The 18,400-nt window shown below is 50.5% G+C and overlaps 1 protein-coding gene across 1 annotated transcript in view; it reads left to right on the forward strand.

The window, feature by feature from the left end:
* Window positions 1–18,400, forward strand: part of LOC147736654 (collagen alpha-1(XII) chain-like) — a 116,764-nt gene that overhangs the window by 19,525 nt on the left and 78,839 nt on the right. Inside the window, exon 4 of the mRNA XM_086953799.1 lies at window positions 16,119–16,265. Within this exon, the coding sequence (XP_086809925.1) occupies window positions 16,119–16,265 (147 nt within the window). The remainder of the gene's footprint in view (window positions 1–16,118; window positions 16,266–18,400) is intronic.

An 18,400-nucleotide genomic window follows, 5' to 3' on the forward strand; every position in this document is an offset into this window, starting at 1 on the left:
ACCCCTTAATGCCCTCTGTTAATCACGAAAAAAACAAATACGTGTAAACCTAAAGTAATTTATGTAGATTGATTATAGAGTAAAATGTGTCTCCTCAAAGCCCCTGTAGGCCAATATGAAGTCAGGAAATAAAGCGAGATCCTGAGAGCTGCCAACACAGTCCAAGGTATTTAGAATCGATCCGATCTGAATGTTGCGTCGATCCCAAACCCTTGTGCCTTGTTCGCTCTCCGTGCTCTCACCTGCCTTTCGAAGACCACCGGTCTAAAGGAGTAAGGGCCATATCTACAAACGCCGATTTCCAATTTGCGATTCTCTCAGTTCTCGTAAATAAGAACTTGGTGTTCCTAATGTATGAAAGTCATTCAGTTTCATTTAGGGATTCCTTGTGGGTTGTAAATTGATCTACCTCATGCATTTTAATGAGGGAGGTTGGAATTTGTGAACCATTAGGATTCACAGTCATCACAGAGATGGCGGCCTGCAAGGGTTAGCAGATCACCATGTCTGCGATTGCTTTTTAATAAAGCAATTTGTTTTAATGCACCCAGTCTTCCTTAAAGTAAAGCAAGATGCTTTAAAAAAAACGTGAAACTTGGTAGGTTAATTTTTAAGAGTAGGCTACGGGACCACTGCCTGCTCTTAAAAATCTCAAGGGGGAAAGGGTTCTATGGGGAGCACTTCCGATTTGCGAATGGTTTACCACCTCCTTCAAGGAGCCGGTGAAATAGGAATGTTTTGCAACCCTAATTTACAAAACATTCATATATCCCTTTCAGACTCAGTATTTGGAAAGGACAATATAAACTTACCCGTCCAAATACCGAATTGCAAACACAAATTGCGATTAGGTAACATGTTACGGATTCACAATTTGTGCAATGTTCATTTGTAAAACCATTTTTGCATTCAGAAATGGCACAATCGTTTGTATCCCGTAGCATAAATGCTTCATATTCCTGTATTAGAGGCAAGTGGCTTTTTGTTTTAAGGTAGGGTTTGAGGCGTTCCAGAATCAATGCCCACAGATCTCCCACCAGTTTTTTTTAATTCTGATTGTTCATGCTACAAAGATGATTGCAGGATCCTGGTACAAGTGCAGTGAGAGGCCACCTTTCTTAGCAGTGGGATCTTCCATCCTGGAGGAAGCGTGGATGGTGGAAAGAGTCTTGATTTTGATCTGTAACTTCATTGAAAGCTAACGGAGTACCTTAATGGCTGCTGATAGAAATTGGGTTCCTGGTTGATTGAGGTGAAAGCCCCGGTCAAACAGTAACCACAATCATAGTCAGGGAAAGCCACAAACACACCCTAAATTAAACTGTGCTCACCCTCTGCTAGCTTGGCACAGAGCAGTCAGGCTTAACTTAGAGGCAATGTGTAAGGTATTTGTGCAACACATCAAACAGTAAAACAGTGAAAACACCACCGAAAAAGATTCCACACAAAATTAGAAAAATCACCCTTAATTTAATAAATGAAACAAGAACAAAACAATAAATATTCAAAAGAGTAGAAGCATATCGTGAGAATGCACCCCCTTCCCCTCCCCCTGACCGGCTTCACTGGACCGGCCCCACTAGTATTACCTGTTTCTGATGCTCACAATCATTTTCTTTTTTCCATATTGTCCCCCCAAAGTGCTTGAAACTCCAGTGAGCGTTCTGCTCTGCCATTCATTGTTGGGGTGCAGTTTTCTCCATACTTGGTAAGCCTTCTTAGTTGGAACAGGGGTTTTCGCCTCCACTTCTGTCCCCATGCTATACTTCTGGGCTTACGCTGAGTGTTACGTGTCTGTCTTGTCAGTGTGTCGTACCTTTGCATGAATCATGCTTAAACTAGTGCGTTCCACAACCACAATATAGGGGCGTTGACGGCCTCAGCATGCACTTGTTCTCAATGCACTGCATGCTATTCTTTGTCCTGTTCATTTTCTTTGTTTTATCTACTTCTTTAGGTCAGTTTTTATCCTGAAGGTATACTGTATACAAGTGTGATATTTTGTAGGGTGCGGCATAACTCACAGACACTCGTCACCGACCCTCACACGAATAGATTAGGGCGCTGGTCCTGATGAATTGGTATGATGTTTTCGACAGTTATTAGGCAGGAAAAACGTTGAACTTCTCTTAAAACATCACCTTGTGCTTGATCTGACCTCTTCTGTCAGGAACTGCCTATCTTTCACTGTGCATGGATACATGCACGCAATATCCATCAGACCCCTCATTCACTGTGCATGGATACATGCACGCAATATCCATCAGACCCCTCATTCACTGTACATGGATACATGCATGCAATATCCCTGAGACCCCTCATTCACTGTACATGGATACATGCACGCAATATCCATCAGACCCCTCATTCACTGTACATGGATACATGCATGCAATATCCATCAGACCCCTCATTCACTGTACATGGATAGGTGCATGCAATATCCATCAGACCCCTCATTTACTGTACATGGATACATGCATGCAATATCCATCAGACCCCTCATTCACTGTACATGGATACATGCATGCAATATCCATCAGACCCCTCATTCACTGTACATGGATACATGCATGCAATATCCATCAGACCCCTCATTCACTGTACATGGATACATGCATGCAATATCCATCAGACCCCTCATTCACTGAACAAGGATACATGCATGCAATATCCATCAGACCCCTCATTCACTGTACATGGATACATGCATGCAATATCCATCAGACCCCTCATTCACTGTGCATGGATACATGCATGCAATATCCATCAGACCCCTCTTTCACTGTGCATGGATACATGCATTCAATATCCCTCAGACCCCTCATTCACTGTACATGGATACATGCATGCAATATCCATCAGACCCCTCATTCACTGTACATGGATACATGCATGTAATATCCACCAGACCCCTCATTCACTGTGCATGGATACATGCATGCAATATCCATCAGACCCCTCATTCACTGTACATGGATACATGCATGCAATATCCATCAGACCCCTCATTCACTGTACATGGGTACATGCATGCAATATCCATCAGACCCCTCATTCACTGTACATGGATACATGCATGCAATGTCCATCAGATCCCTCATTCACTGTACATGGATACATGCCTGCAATATCCATCAGACCCCTCATTCACTGTACATGGATACATGTATGCAATATCCATCAGACCCCTCATTCACTGTACATGGATACATGCATGCAATATCCATCAGTCCCCTCATTCACTGTACATGGATACGTGCATGCAATATCCATCAGACCCTCATTCACTTCAATTGTGTATCTTATGCCTGCCTCAGGTGCCTTGAGGGTTCCAAGCTCCTTTCAGGTGACTGAGCCCTGGGTTTCTGTCATCCTCAAATATGAAATCACCGCTCCATCTCTCTGCCTTGTCTCACTGACCATCCAACATACAGAAAAGCGCTCGAAATGTAGCTGTTACTCTGAAGCGCTTTTATGTTATTTGTTTTCTGTTCTAGGTAGAGTGTTAAAAAGGTATTCAGTGTTTTGTATATACTCAGTGTATTGTGTCACTATAGAGGAGATCGGCCTTGGTTCACCCGCTCGACCATCACTTACTTTAACCCTGATATTTATCCTGACAGTGGATTCGTGGCAATGTGGCTGATGCCCAGTGGAGGTGCTTAGACAGCTGGAGAGATCAACCCTGGTTCACTCCCTCGGCTGTCACCTACCCAGCCGGACATTGGGCATAGTTCCTTCCCTTCTCCCTGCTATGTCTCCTTCCTCTCCCTCTCCCTCCCCCTTCTGATGAATTACTGTAACTTTGCTTTTTTGTCCTGTGTTTGACTATGCTGTTGTAACAGATGCAACCTGTAACTTGTAATTCACTGATTCACAGCCCTCTAATACCTCCCGGTCCAACCGGACGCTCCTTCGCTGGAGCAGCTGTGCGCAAAATAAATGCAGTTAACATAACATAACATAACATAACATAAAACTCTTCAAACAAATAAAATAAAAACGTACATACCCAAAGGTTATTGTTGGACTTTATAAACAATAAAGTAAATGAAGCGCCCTGGGCAGTGGCCTCTGAAGCCATGGGGCGTGGGTACAGAGGGCGGCCAGTGGCCACTCCCGAAGCCACTCAGTACTGTACGCTGGAGTGTTCAGCGGTCTGTGGGGCTGTGGGGGTGGGTAAAGAGGGTAGCCAGTGGCCACTCCCGGAGCCACTCAGTACTGTACGCTGGAGTGTTCAGCGGTCTGTGGGGCTGGGTACCGAGGGCAGCCAGTGGCAACTCCCGGAGCCAATCAGCACTGTATGCTGGAGTGTTCAGCAGACTGTGGGGCCATGGGGCCTGGGTACAGAGGGCGGTCAGAGGTCACTCCCGGAGCCGCTCAGTACAGTACGTTGGAGTGTTCAGCGGTTTGTGGGGCCATGGGGCGTGGGTACAGATGGCGGCCAGTGGCCACTCCCGGAGCCACTCAGTACTGTACGCTGGAGTGTTCAGTGGTCTGGGGGGCCATGGGGCTTGGGTACAGAGGGCAGCCAGTGGCCGCTCCCGGAGCCACTCAGTACTGTACGCTGGAGTGTTCAGCGGTCTGTGGGGCCATGTGGGGGTGGGTACTATGGGCAGTCAGAGGTCTGTGTGGCTGTTGGTGAGATGGTACAGAGAGCAGCCATGGAAAACACACAGACCCACTGTGCACTGTCCACTGCAGTGCTCAGCAGTGTGTGGGCCTGTGGGGGGTGGGCATAGTGTGTGGGACTTTACACGGCTAGTTCTGGAGCCACAGGACAAAGGATCCACCCTGCACCAGGGTGCGATGCGAGATGTACAAAAGGTTGTAATGTGCAAACTTTTTGTTCATTAACTTATTAATATTTGAAAATGTATTTCTATTGCACAAAACAGCTGCTGCAAAAGAGAGCGTCTTGGCGCTAGGCAGAGAATCAATATTGACAAGGAAAGCACAGTCAACCCTTCCAGCTATCTACATTCCATTGAAAGGCAGGTTTTGAAGTTAGCCTTGAAGACTAGCTCTATTTCAAGACAGCGAGGCTGGCCCCACAAAGAGTTCCATAGCTTAGCTGCCTGGAAAGAGAAAGAACTAACCCATATCCACTCCTGGGTATTGTAGGAATATTAAGTGCTATTCCTAGAATATTAATTAAGGGTGGGCGTAGTTCGCGAAGTAGTGCTACTCGAAGCTACGCGAAGTGCACTTCACACTACGCGAACTTCACGTAGCACTACGCGAGCTGCGTAGTAGCTTGTTCGCACTGTGCAAGATGTGTTTTCAATGATTGCACAGTGCGGACAAGCATCCGGCACTGTGCAATCATTGAAAACGGCATCTTGCACAGTGCGAGCTGTAGTTTTCTGCTGCTCAAGTAGATTATTACTCGAGCTGCAGCTTTCACAACGCGAACTGGTAGTATCTCATTGAGAGCAGTCGCGAGCATGCGCAACTACTCCCAATGAGAAACCTTACCTCCCTGCGTTGAGAATCTCGCCGGGATGTCATTTTGCTTGCTCGCGGTCGCGGACATGACGTTCAGGACCGCGAACAAGCAAAAAATGAGTGCTGCACTACGCTACGCTGCTCTAAGCGTGTTCGCACTGTGCTACGTGCAGCTCGCGTAGTGCGAAGTTGCGCAAACTTCGCAAACTCCGCGAGCGTAATGCACTCTTTGTAATCTATTTAACAGTCGGATTGGTTGTCTCAAATACAGGACATTTGCATAATCCAGCCTAGAAGTTGCTAGGGCATGTACAATATCTTTCCTTGTTTAAACTGGAAGAAATTGTAGAATCTTTCTTAAGGCCTTTAATGAGGGAAAGCCACCTGCAACAGCAGCTTGCACCTGTGGTTGGAAGAATAATTCTGCGTCTAGTAGTTTAACCCCCACATTTCTGGCTACTGAGGTTGGCAATAGGGCAACCATCAACTCTATAGGCCAGATTCTTTGAATGTCCAGAGAGGATACGTTTCCAAACATTAAAATTTCCGAATTACTTGAGTTTGCCTCAAGGCAGCTGCTTTGCATCACTCATCATTAATGGACCTGCACTTGTCATTTCGAGTAAAGGCCCCCCTAGTGCTTTCTTCCAGACATTGAAATAGTTTCCTTGCATGAGTGACATGTTCAATAAGGAGTTGACCAAGCCCTTTATGGAAGAATCTGCCCTGGACAACCATGAGGAGGTCAGACTTCAAGGGAGATTCCTTCAGGGGTCTTTGGATGTCCATGGGCCCTGGATGGAACCTGTATGGAGCATGGACACGGACAGTGCAGGGGGCTTGCAGAACGAAGAGATCTGGAGTAGAAGGAGTCTTCCCGGTCAGAGTCTTGGTGCCCAAAGGGAAGTTTGATGCGGTCAGTCCGACGCGGTCATTACGACTCAGTCAGAATGACCAGATGGTTGAAGGGGACACAGAGTTATATCTGAATTGAATCCTATGACAAATCTAGGGACCCACCCTCAGGTAAGCCCTTAAGTACACTAAGGAAAAGGTTGGGATGTTTCAGGGGTCCCACCCAGAGGACTGGCTTGACAGCGGGGAGATACTCCCATGTCCTTTGTTCAGTTGCACACCAGAACAGGGGGCAATGGTTCCCCGAACTGGTTTGAGCTGGAGTATACAAGGAGGGCACCAAGTGTACCCCTCAAGCAGTCTGAGTGACTCTGGTTACCTCCTAACCCTATCCCAATATGCTAAATGTTTCAAAATTGAGAGAGACCCCCTTACAACCAGGGGAATAGGGTACTCAAACAGTGAAGAAAGTTTTTTCCCTTGGTAAACCGTTCTCAAGTAGGACAACCCAAAATAGGTATCTTGGCCAACCCAGTTTTAGGGCCACTAAGTCCCTTCGCTAACTAATACGCCTCATGCTGGGGCACTCTCACACTTAGAACGGAGCACTCTGCCTTTGGGACTGAAAGGCCTACTAAAGGGATGAATTAGAGGTTTTAAATGCAGTGATGCTAAATATAAGGATAGGTATATCTTTCTTTCTGGACATATTCTGGTTGCAGACGGGTGTAGATGGGCTTGCCAATGGTGCGCGGTGCTAAGGAGTTCATTTTATGGGTAAAGAAGTTCCAGTAACCCCGCCCCCACTTCAAGATCTAGATCATGTACTGCTCAAATATATCCTGAGGGCATGGCTAATATGGACTGAGACAGTTAATGCTGGTGCATTCATCTCATTAGCTGAAAATGGCAGCTCTGCAAGCAACCTTTTTAAATTTAGGGTTGTTTTCTTTATTTTGATTTTTGGAAGTGGGTACATATTTTCATTTATTAAATTTTTATTTAAATATCAGTATTTAATACCCTAAATATTGTATAATTAAATAACAAATATGCACTATTCCATATATGTTAACATTAATGTATATTTCATTATAGTTGTATCTATTTAAAATCATTTAATTTCATTTAATATTTTTTCCTATGGGGTTTAATTTTCTATGGAAGGGTGTTGCAATACCAGTGGTTGGCCATCAATAGTGCTGGATATACTACAAAAGTGTAAGTTATTACAAAAGTGCAGTTTGTGAATACCATAAAGTAGGTAACTTACTCAAAAGTGTAAGCTTACTCAAAAGTGTAAGTGTTGGACAGGCCTCGTGAAAGGGCCGCTCCCTCCCCGCATGATAAGGCTCAAACGCCGGCTCTCCCGGTGTCCCCAGAAGAACCACCCCGGCAACCCACCGAAGCAACCCGCAAACCGTCCCCAACGGGACGCCTCCTCCCGAACATCCCAGCCTCGGCTGTCCCGGGCCCCCGCCAGCACCATTGCCCCGGCTCAGCCGCCATCTTGGACACTGCACCACGAGGCCGCGTGGCCTCAGCTCAACCCCAACCCTGGGCCTGGCCAGGCCCCGACATCGAGGCACCACCATCCACCCAGGAGGTGAAGAGACCACTTGGCAGGTCAATGGGAGAGAGGAGTGTTGATGGCTCTCCCCCGCCAGGTGCCGATCGCCCCCGGTCTCCCCGGGCGCTAGCTCCACCCCCCTGCTGGGTGTCTGGACTCCCTCATCCCGGACCTTCCGACCTCCAAGCGCGAGGGTCCGGACATCAAAGGAGACCAGACCTATAACTGGGGCAGCTCCAGAGCAGGAAGGCAGTTGTATCCTGGAGTCGAGAGACACCTTGAAGAACTCATCCCTGACGGACTGCTGGCACTGCCGCAGCCTTGCCTTGTGAACTATCTCCGAAGCCTGCTGGCGCTGCCGCGGCCCTCTGCAACGTGCATCTTCGTCTGGACCTGCTGGCGCTGCCGCGGCCCATCCTTGTGAACCATCGCTCTTGCCTGCTGGCGCTGCCGCGGCCCTCTGCAACGTGCATCTTCGTCTGGACCTGCTGGCGTTGCCGCGGCCCATCCTTGTGAACCATCGCTCTTGCCTGCTGGCGCTGCCGCGGCCCCTCTGCAAAGAAGTCATCATCACAGCCTGCTGGCGCTGCCGCGGCCTTCCTCACCGAGAAGCATCATCCTAGCCGGCTGGCGCTGCCGCGGCCCTCCTTGCCGAGAACATCATCCTAGCCTGCTGGCGCTGCCGCGGCCCGACCTTTCAGACCTCCAAGCTCGAGGATTGTGAGCTCCTCCTGGCCGCCCTTGTACCGGACCGGTACCCAAGACTGTCCCGCTACCCCTTACCCTACAGAGACTAGAATTGGGAGGATCCTCGTGTCCTTCCCCCACTGTATCGTTGATAACCTTGCCTCAAGAATCCTATATAAAGTGTGCAGATCGTATCCTTGTGTGGTGTCCATTTGTGGGGGGGAAGGTACTTGTCTGTACGATCGCTGGAGACGGTCCTCACCGGAGGCCTCTCCCCCTGTGCTCGGCCGACCCTCCAGGTCCCCGTCTAACATTGGTGGCCAGCGGCGCGATCCGAACCAACGCGTAATCGTACAGAGAGTAACTCACCCTACGACACACAATGACAACAAAAGAGAGCGGAACCACAGAAAAATTCCAGATGGAGAAACTAGAAGAGTATAACCACAGAGAACTAAAACAGTTCTGCATAGAACTAGGCATTGCTACCACAGGCCTGAGCACGCAAGAAGACTTCAAAAAGGCCCTGGAATCTTGGGCAGAGACGGGTACGGCCATACCCCAAAACCAAAGCCTCGAGGCACCGGAAACGAACACCACTCCGTCGGAAGAAAGAAGATCGGGTCTCTCCCCAGAGGAGATCCGAGAACGGGAAAAAAGCAGGCTCCATGAATTGGAGCTGGCTCGACTTCGTTTGGATGGAGAACTGAAATTGGCGGAACAGAAAATAACATTGGAACACTTGCGGCTCCGAGAGGAGCGGGAAGAGAAACAACGACAGAGAGAGTTAGAAGAGAAAAAGCTAGCCTACGAACATGAGCAAACCTAAAAGAAATAGAGATTCGGAAACAGAATAAAGATCTCGGGGTGCCCGAGCGCCCGAACACTCCTGCCACTACAGACCCCAAAGTCCACATCCCCAAGGATGTTGTCAGAGAATATTATCGGAACGACGATATCCAGCAATGGTTCAAAGCCTACGACGTAGCAATGACCTCCCACCGGATTCCCTGAAGTGACTGGGGAGCCGGGTTATGGGGGAGGTTTGTCAACGAAGGGCGAGACGCCCTGCTGCAACTCCCGGACCATCAGATGACCTCCTACGACCACATGAAAGCCGCCCTCCTCACTCGATACGGACTCACGCCCGAGATGTACCGCCAGCGGTTCCGCGACTGCAAACGGATCCCGGGTACAACTTGGGTGGAGTATGTGAACTTTTTCGGCAGAGCATTCGAGGGGTGGATCAAGGGCAGCAAGGTGACCACTTACGAACAACTCTTTGACCTTATTGTGTGGGAGCACCTCTCTAACAATTGCTTCGTCGAGCTCAGGCAGCACCTCCTCGACAGTAAACTGACTGAACCTCGGCAGCTCACCGCCGAAGCTGACCGATGGGAAAGCACCCGAGTTACCCGAAACGGGCCCAGCAAACCAAACAGAACCAACCAAGGACCCCATCGCCCCCGAGGGGGAGGAGGAGGCCAGGGTCGGGGCAGAGACGCCGTCCCGGTGGCTCCCGCCAGCAACGCCCCACCCCCGGCCGGCAGGGGAAACCCCCGATGCGCCCAGGATTCCGAGCCAACGTTACCTGCCACCGATGCCAGCAACCCGGCCACTACGCCAACGACCCTAATTGCCCGAAGAACCAGAACCCTATGCCCCGCCAGGTCGCTGCCGCCGCCCTGGGGGAAGAGCAGACCCCAGAAGATTCGGAAGAGTACGAGGCCGACCAGCCTGAGTGGGAACCAGCCGCCATGTCCCTGGTCTGCCTAGGGGAAAGAGACATGATTCCCCGGGCTCCCCTACCCGCCAATATGCGGAAATACAGCCAGTGGGTCAACATTAATGGGCGCCAGGCTGAAGCCCTACGCGACACCGGGGTCAGTGTAACGGCAGTCCGCTGTCATCTGGTGACCCCGGAGCAGATCTTGCCGAACGTCCTTTGCCCCGTCCGGTCAGCCGACAACTCAGAAAGCCTGTGTCGGATGGCCTGCGTCCCCTTCGAGTGGGGAGGAGTGTCCGGAATGCTGAAGGTGACTGTCCGCGATGATGCCCCAGTGGACTGCCTCCTGGGGAACGACCTCGAAAGTTCCCCCTGGGCAGCCGTCGAAAGAAGAGAGCACCTGGGGATGTTGGGCCTCCCTGAATGGGCCTGCATAACGACCCGGTCCATGGCCGCCCGCGCCATCTCCAGTCCCGAAGAACCAGAATGGCCAGAACCTCCTCCCCCGATCGTCCCGGAGGGAGCCGCCCTAAGCGCCAACCCCCCAGAGCAAAACGAAGAAGGGCCCGTTCAACTCCAGGACCTTCCCAAACTGGCCCAGTGGCGTCAAGAGGGTGGCCCCACCCAGGAACAGTTCCGACAAGAGCAGAGGACCTGTCCCTCCCTCGAGGGACTCCGGCAGCAAGCCCTCGCCCAGAGCGCAGGAGACACCGCAGGGGCCCACTGGATTTATTGGGACAATGACCTGCTCTACAGCTAGCAAAGAATTGCTGAGCTGAGGGCCAGTCGGGTGCTGGTGGTGCCCCTCCGCTTCAGAGACTTCCTTTTGAACTTGGCACACAATGTCCCCCTCGCTGGGCACCTGGGGCAAGACAAAACATACAACCGCCTGGTAACTCACTTCTATTGGCCCAAAATGCGAATTGATGTCTCCAACCACTGCCGGGCGTGCCCCACCTGCCAGGCCAGCGGGAAGAGCGGCCGAAAGATCAAAGCACCCTTGCAACCCTTTCCCGTCGTCACCACCCCGTTCGAGAGGGTGGGAATAGACATTGTGGGGCCCCTAGACCCCAGAACGGCCCAGGGGCACCGGTTCATCCTAGTCCTGGTGGACCACGCCACCCGCTATCCCGAGGCCATTCCTCTTCGGACAGTGACAGCACCCGTGGTAGGCCGAGCCCTGATGGGGATCTTCTCTCGAGTGGGCTTCCCCCGGGAAGGGGCACGAACTTTATCTCAAAGTATATGAGGTCTCTCTGGCAACAGTGCGGGGTCACCTACCGGTTCACGACCCCTTATCACCCGCAAGGAAATGGACTGGTCGAGCGGTTTAACCGCACTCTCAAGGGAATGATCATGGGCCTGGAAGAACCCCTACGTCGCCAATGGGACGTGCTGCTCCCGTGCCTCCTCTTCGCCTATCGAGAAGTTCCCCAGAAATCCCTCGGCTTCAGTCCCTTTGAGCTCCTGTACGGACACCCCGTCCGGGGCCCCCTCAGCCTGGTCAAAGAAGGATGGGAGATGGCCCCCCAGAAGACACCTCCAGACGTATATAAGTATCTCCTGACCCTCCGCAACCAGACCCGGCGATTCAGGGAACTCGCCAGAGCCAACCTTGAGGCCAGTCAGGAGGACATGAAGAAATGGTACGATCAGCATGCCTCCTCCATCGAGTTCGAACCAAGCCAGCAAGTCTGGGTGATGTCTCCAGTCGAACCCTGTGCCCTACAGGACAAATGGACAGGACCCTTCAAAGTAATAGAGCGCAAGGGCCCTGTCACCTACCTCATAGACATGGAGTCCCCCCGGAACCCCCTGCGGGTCCTCCACGCCAACAGACTCAAACCCCACTTCGTACGTTCGGAGCTCAGCCTACTGATGGCAACAGATAGTGGGGCGGAAGAAGACTCCGAGCCCCTCCCTGACCTACTGAGGACCCGTGAAAAAGATGGCTCAGTGGAAGGGGTCAGACTCTCCGAGGCCTTGTCCCCGGAACAACGCCAAGACTGTCGGGCTCTCCTGCTACAATTTGCGAACCTGTTCTCCCTCACCCCCTGGGTCACCCCCTGGTGCCTTCACGACGTGGACACTGGGGATAGTCCACCTATTCGACACAGGGCGTACCGAGTGCCAGATCGGGTGCGCACCTGCATCCAGAACGAGGTCACCAAGATGCTGGCCCTAGGAGTGATCGAGCCATCCGACAGCCCCTGGGCCAGCCCAGTCGTACTGGTCCCCAAGGCTACCGCCCCGGGCGTTGCCCCCGAGCTCCGGTTCTGTGTAGACTATCGGGGTCTGAACGCTGTTACCAGAACTGACGCTCACCCCATCCCCCGGGCGGATGAGCTGGTTGACCGCATGGGGGCTGCCCGCTACCTGAGCATCTTCGATCTAACAGCGGGCTACTGGCAGATCGGCCTCACTCCCAGAGCCCAAGAACGATCCGCCTTCTCTACCCCGGATGGCCACTACCACTTCAAAGTGATGCCATTCGGCATGAAAAACGCTCCAGCTACCTTCCAACGGCTCGTGAACCAGGTACTGGCAGGCCTCGAAGAATTCAGTGCCGCCTACCTGGACGATATCGCTGTGTACAGTCGCCATTGGGCAGACCACCTTCACCACCTCCGAGAAGTCCTGCACGCCCTCCAGCAGGCCGGCCTCACCATCAAAGCCAGCAAATGTCAGATTGGTCAGGGGTCCGTGACCTACCTCGGACACCAAGTGGGGAGCGGTCTGGTGGCCCCCCTTCAGCTTAAGATCGCTGCCATCCAGTCCTGGCAACCACCTGTCACCCAAACCGAGGTCCGGGCCTTCCTGGGGCTCACCGGATACTACCGGCGGTTTGTAAAGGACTATGGCAGCATTGTGGGGCCCAGAACTCACATCCAAGAAAAACCCCAAAACTGTCAACTGGACTCCGGACTGTCAAGCGGCCTTCGAGAAGCTGAAGGCCGCCATGTGCACCGCCCCCGTGCTCCAGGCCCCCGACTACAGCCGGGAATTCCTAGTCCAGACGGACGCCTCAGATCATGGCGTTGGGGCAGTCCTCTCTCAACTCAACGCCGAGGGAGTCGATCAGCCAGTGGCCTTCATCAGACGACGCCTACTGGCTCGAGAGCAGCGCTGGAGTACCATCGAGCGGGAGGCCTTCGCAGTGGTATGGGCCCTCAAGAAACTCCGGCCCTACCTCTTCGGTACCCATTTCAGGGTACAGACAGACCACCGACCCCTGCAATGGCTGATGCAGATGCGGGGGGAGAACCCAAAACTGTTGCGATGGTCCATCTCCTTGCAGGGGATGGACTTCACTGTGGAGCATCGTCCTGGCCAGGATCACGCCAACGCGGACGGCCTGTCACGCTTTTTCCGCCACGGCGAGGAGAGTACCCAAGAGGATGGGTGACTCTCCCTGCCTTCAGCTGGGATGGACGCATGTTGGACAGGCCTCGTGAAAGGGCCGCTCCCTCCCCGCATGATAAGGCCTGAACGCCGGCTCTCCCGGTGTCCCCAGAAGAACCACCTGGCAACCCACCGAAGCAACCCGCAAACCGTCCCCAACGGGACGCCTGCTCCCGAACATCCCAGCCTCGGCTATCCCGGGCCCCCGCAGGCACCATTGCCCCGGCTCAGCCGCCATCTTGGACACTGCACCACGAGGCCGCGTGGCCTCAGCTGGACCCCAACCCTGGGCCTGGCCAGGCCCCGACATCGAGGCACCACCATCCACCCAGGAGGTGAAGAGACCACTTGGCAGGTCAATGGGAGAGAGGAGTGTCGATGGCTCTCCCCTGCCAGGTGCCGATCGCCCCCGGTCTCCCCGGGCGCTGGCTCCACCCCCCTGCTGGGTGTCTGGACTCCCTCATCCCGGACCTCCCGACCTCCAAGCGCGAGGGTCCGGACATCAAAGGAGACCAGACCTATAAGTGGGGCAGCTCCAGAGCAGGAAGGCAGTTGTATCCTGGAGTCGAGAGACACCTTGAAGAACTCATCCCTGACGGACTGCTGGCGCTGCCGCAGCCTTGCCTTGTGAACTATCTCCGAAGCCTGCTGGCGCTGCCGCGGCCCTCTGCAACGTGCCTCTTCGTCTGGACCTGCTGGCGCTGCCGCGGCCCATCCTTGTGAACCATCGCTCTTGCCTGCTGGCGCTGCCGCGGCCCCTTTGCAAAGAAGTCATCATCACAGCCTGCTGGCGCTGCCGCGGCCTTCCTCACCGAGAAGCATCATCCTAGCCGGCTGGTGCTGCCGCGGCCCTCCTTGCCGAGAACATCATCCTAGCCTGCTGGCGCTGCCGCGGCCCGACCTTTCAGACCTCCAAGCTCGAGGATTGTGAGCTCCTTCTGGCCGCCCTTGTACCGGACCGGTACCCAAGACTGTCCCGCTACCCCTTACCCTACAGAGACTAGAATTGGGAGGATCCTCGTGTCCTGCCCCCACTGTATCGTTGATAACCTTGCCTCAAGAATCCTATATAAAGTGTGCAGATCAAATCCTTGTGTGGTGTCCATTTGTGGGGGGGAAGTTACTTGTCTGTACGATCGCTGGAGACGGTCCTCACCGGAGGCCTCTCCCCCTGTGCTCGGCCGACCCTCCAGGTCCCCGTCTTACAGTAAGTTAAGTTTGCGAATCAGTCCTGCATTTTGAGAGGGACTTTCTGTCCAGGTGAAGAGAGGTGTAGTAGCCGGAGAAGTGGTTTATAGCAAAGATGCACGGCAACAAAACATCTCTACTCTCAATATATTAATAGGATTATTATTAATATCACCCGAATATCAACTTATACACAAGCAAAAACTGGCATATAATTCTATCTGCTTCGCTGTCGTTGTCTGAGGAGTGGACATTGCATCTCGTCCCCTCTTTGCAGATGAAAGTTTTCTGCAATTGTTGCCACGTTGCTGGCCTAGAGTGATGTCCCGGTCTCCTTCACTCTTCCTGTCTATTTCCCTCTCACTTTATCTATCTCTTGATTCCTCCATCTCTCTCACTCTTCATCCTCCTTCTCTCTGTCTCTACCTCAGCCTCTCTTTCTCTATATCTTTCAGTCTTTCTAGATTCCTTTCTTCTCTCATTCTGCCTCTGTTTCTCCTCCATTCTCGTTTTGTTTCACTCTGAAGTTTCTGCTTCTCTCTTCTTTTTTCTGTTTCTCTCATTAACCTTTTCTCTATCCTTTCCCTCCTACCATGTGCCGATGGACAATATAGCCAGGATTCAAAAAAACACATTAGGGCTGATTTACAAAAGTATTTATGAAGAATGGAATATATAATGGAATAATACTAAAAGAGTAATATTTTACAAACTTTATTTTTCCTTCACTCTTTTTCAGTTTTGCTCTCACTCTCTTCCACACCCCCTCTATCTCTCTATTTCTTAATCTACCTGTTTCCCTCTTTCTCTTGTTTCCTCTATTTCACCCCTCTCTTTCACTCTATCTGAATTTCACTCATTCTCCCTTCTCACTCCCTGTCTGCCCTTTCTCTTGCTCTGTGTCGTTCATGTTCTCCTAGTCTTTCTCTCAACTTTCTCTCTCTCTCTCTCTCTCTCTCTCTCTTGCTCTCTCTCTGTATCTCTCATTCTCTCTCTCTCTCTCACTCTTTGTCTCTTTCTCTCTCTCGCTCTCGCTCTCTCTATACTCAGCTTTCCCCTATGGCTCTCTTGCGTTCACCTTAATTTTACTCTCTTACCTTTTCTCTTTACCGCTCTCTGCCTGTGGCTCTCTTTCTTCCGAGCCCTCTAATTTCTTCTCTCTTTCTCTCACATTCTCTCTCTCTCGGTCTCTCTCGGTCTCTTCCTCTTTAAATCAGTCCTCTCCTTTTTCCCCTGCAGCAGTGACCCAGTGTGATCAACATAACAAACAAGGAGGGTCCAGTGGACAGGACTACACCTGTGTAAGACACAAGCCTGGAACTGAAGATTCCTCTTCCTGGATGGGTTTATCCCCCTACCTGAGACAGACACTATGTCTCCGTGCAGGTAAGTGGACTTTATTTCAAAATTTTAAATTGTTTGTTGAAAAAATATAGTACCAGAAATTAAACTTTAAGCACATTCGCAGGAGTGGTATTAGGTTTAAATATATTTTCTTGCCAGGTCTCCTGCCTTTTATATATCAAAAAACCCATTGAAATGAGAGAAATGTCCAGAACAAAAGATCTCAGAGAAATGTGAGCTAGAGGGCAAATAAAAAATTTAATAAAGAAAGGGAAATATTCCAACTGATTGGAAACTGATAACATGACATAACGGAAACCATGAATATCTAATGCTGGAAAACTGTAAACCCCTGACTCAGAGATATCCAATGTAGGTCCAAGAGGGCTGGATCCATACCATAGGATAACTACATGAGATACCTTTACATACACTCAAACCGTTATACCACAGGATACCTACATGAGATACCTTTACACGCACCCAAACCATTATACCATAGGATAACTACATGAGATACCTCTACATACACTCAAATCATTATACTATTGGATAACTACATGAGATACATGCACTCAAACCTTAATACCACAGGATAACTACATGAGATACCTTTAAATACACTCAAACCATTATACCTTCAGATAACTATATAAAATGCATTTACATTAGGGGTGGGTGAAATATTCTGTTCCACCCGTGGAATTGGCAGAATTGTGGCCACTTCGGGTTACTCTTCAACACAGAGTTCTGTCCAAATTCCGGCAATGGCCATCCGGCAGACTTTTTCTCCTTTGAGGCTCCAGAATATGCGAGCTGGTGAGAGTGAGTGAGATTTGGCGTCCCCTAGTACAATTTTCTAACGTAGGTGATTGCCGGCGCTTGAGAGCAGTTGTGGCAGAGGGCTACCATTGGAGTAGATTTGCTGCCACTCAAGTAGATTTTCTACTGAGCACCAGCAACATCACCACAAATACCCGAGCGCTCTTGCGCAACACACGGTGCAGTTTGTGCTGATTTGTAGCGCTACTCACATTACCGGTGGTAAATTATAGTGCAAGCTGCATATTTTACACCGATTGGCAGAATTCTGCGGAATGTAATGGAGCTTTCTGTAACTCTGCGAGTTGTGCCCACCCTGGAGAGGTGTGGTGCAGCGGCCAGGGCAGCTGACTTCAGAGAAAAGAGCTCACGGTTCGATCCCTGGCTCCGACGGCAGATCAGCCCTGCACCATTTGACTCTGGGCAATAGCTCACTTAATTTCCACAACGGACCCCAGCGCCTTGGGACCCATAAGGGTGAGTAGTTTGCGCTTTACAATTACTGGATTCAATGATTTTATTTTACCCCTAATTTGCATACACTGAAACAAAGACCTGGCGGGGATCCAGCTGGGATTCAAGGGTTTTACATTTTTGCAATAAACATTTTTACATTACACACATTTCCAATTGGTGGAAAAGGGCTATAAATTGATTTGCACGGAATTACATTTTTTTGTTGTTGCTAAAACTGGAATAGGATCATATGTTTCCTGGCTTCTATGTCAGAAAGCTAGCCACAAGGTCACATCCCCATAACTACTGAAACTAGGGCACCTGTCAAGCTATGACGAGGTGCCCTGCAGATATCAGCAGAGACCTGTGAAAAATGGGATAAAACATACAATGACTGGGAAACCCAGCATTTATGGTTACAGGGTGTATTGAATTCTAGGTTTAAAGAAAACAATGCTTAAATTCTGTAGCGTTTTATATCATCTAGGTTGATAGGCATTTATATTTGTGATTAATCTCACCTTTTACCCAGCCTCGTAATCTAGAGTTGATTTAATCTGTATATTTTTCAAACATTCCTTTAAACTTCAATAAAGATGCTTTTACTTTACTATGACTGTATCATTACATTTTGTTGCTAGTTCTGGTTTAGCTGATGACATTGAGAACTAGAAGCTTGAAGAATTTCTAACATTGGTGTCAGATAACATAGCAAAGGACAATGTCAGCATCAAATTATCTTGAAGACTGTAACTAATCGAGCTCTAAACATTACTGAACTTGATGCCAGACCAATAGGAATCCGCTTAATAAAATGTGGGATACGACAGTCCCTTGTTCAACGAAGGTAGCATTTCCTGTTTGTTAACTAGGGGATTGTAATCCACCCAGATATCACT

This window comes from Lissotriton vulgaris, chromosome 1_2 (genome assembly GCF_964263255.1).
Source record: "Lissotriton vulgaris chromosome 1_2, aLisVul1.2, whole genome shotgun sequence".
Classification (NCBI taxonomy): domain Eukaryota; kingdom Metazoa; phylum Chordata; class Amphibia; order Caudata; family Salamandridae; genus Lissotriton; species Lissotriton vulgaris.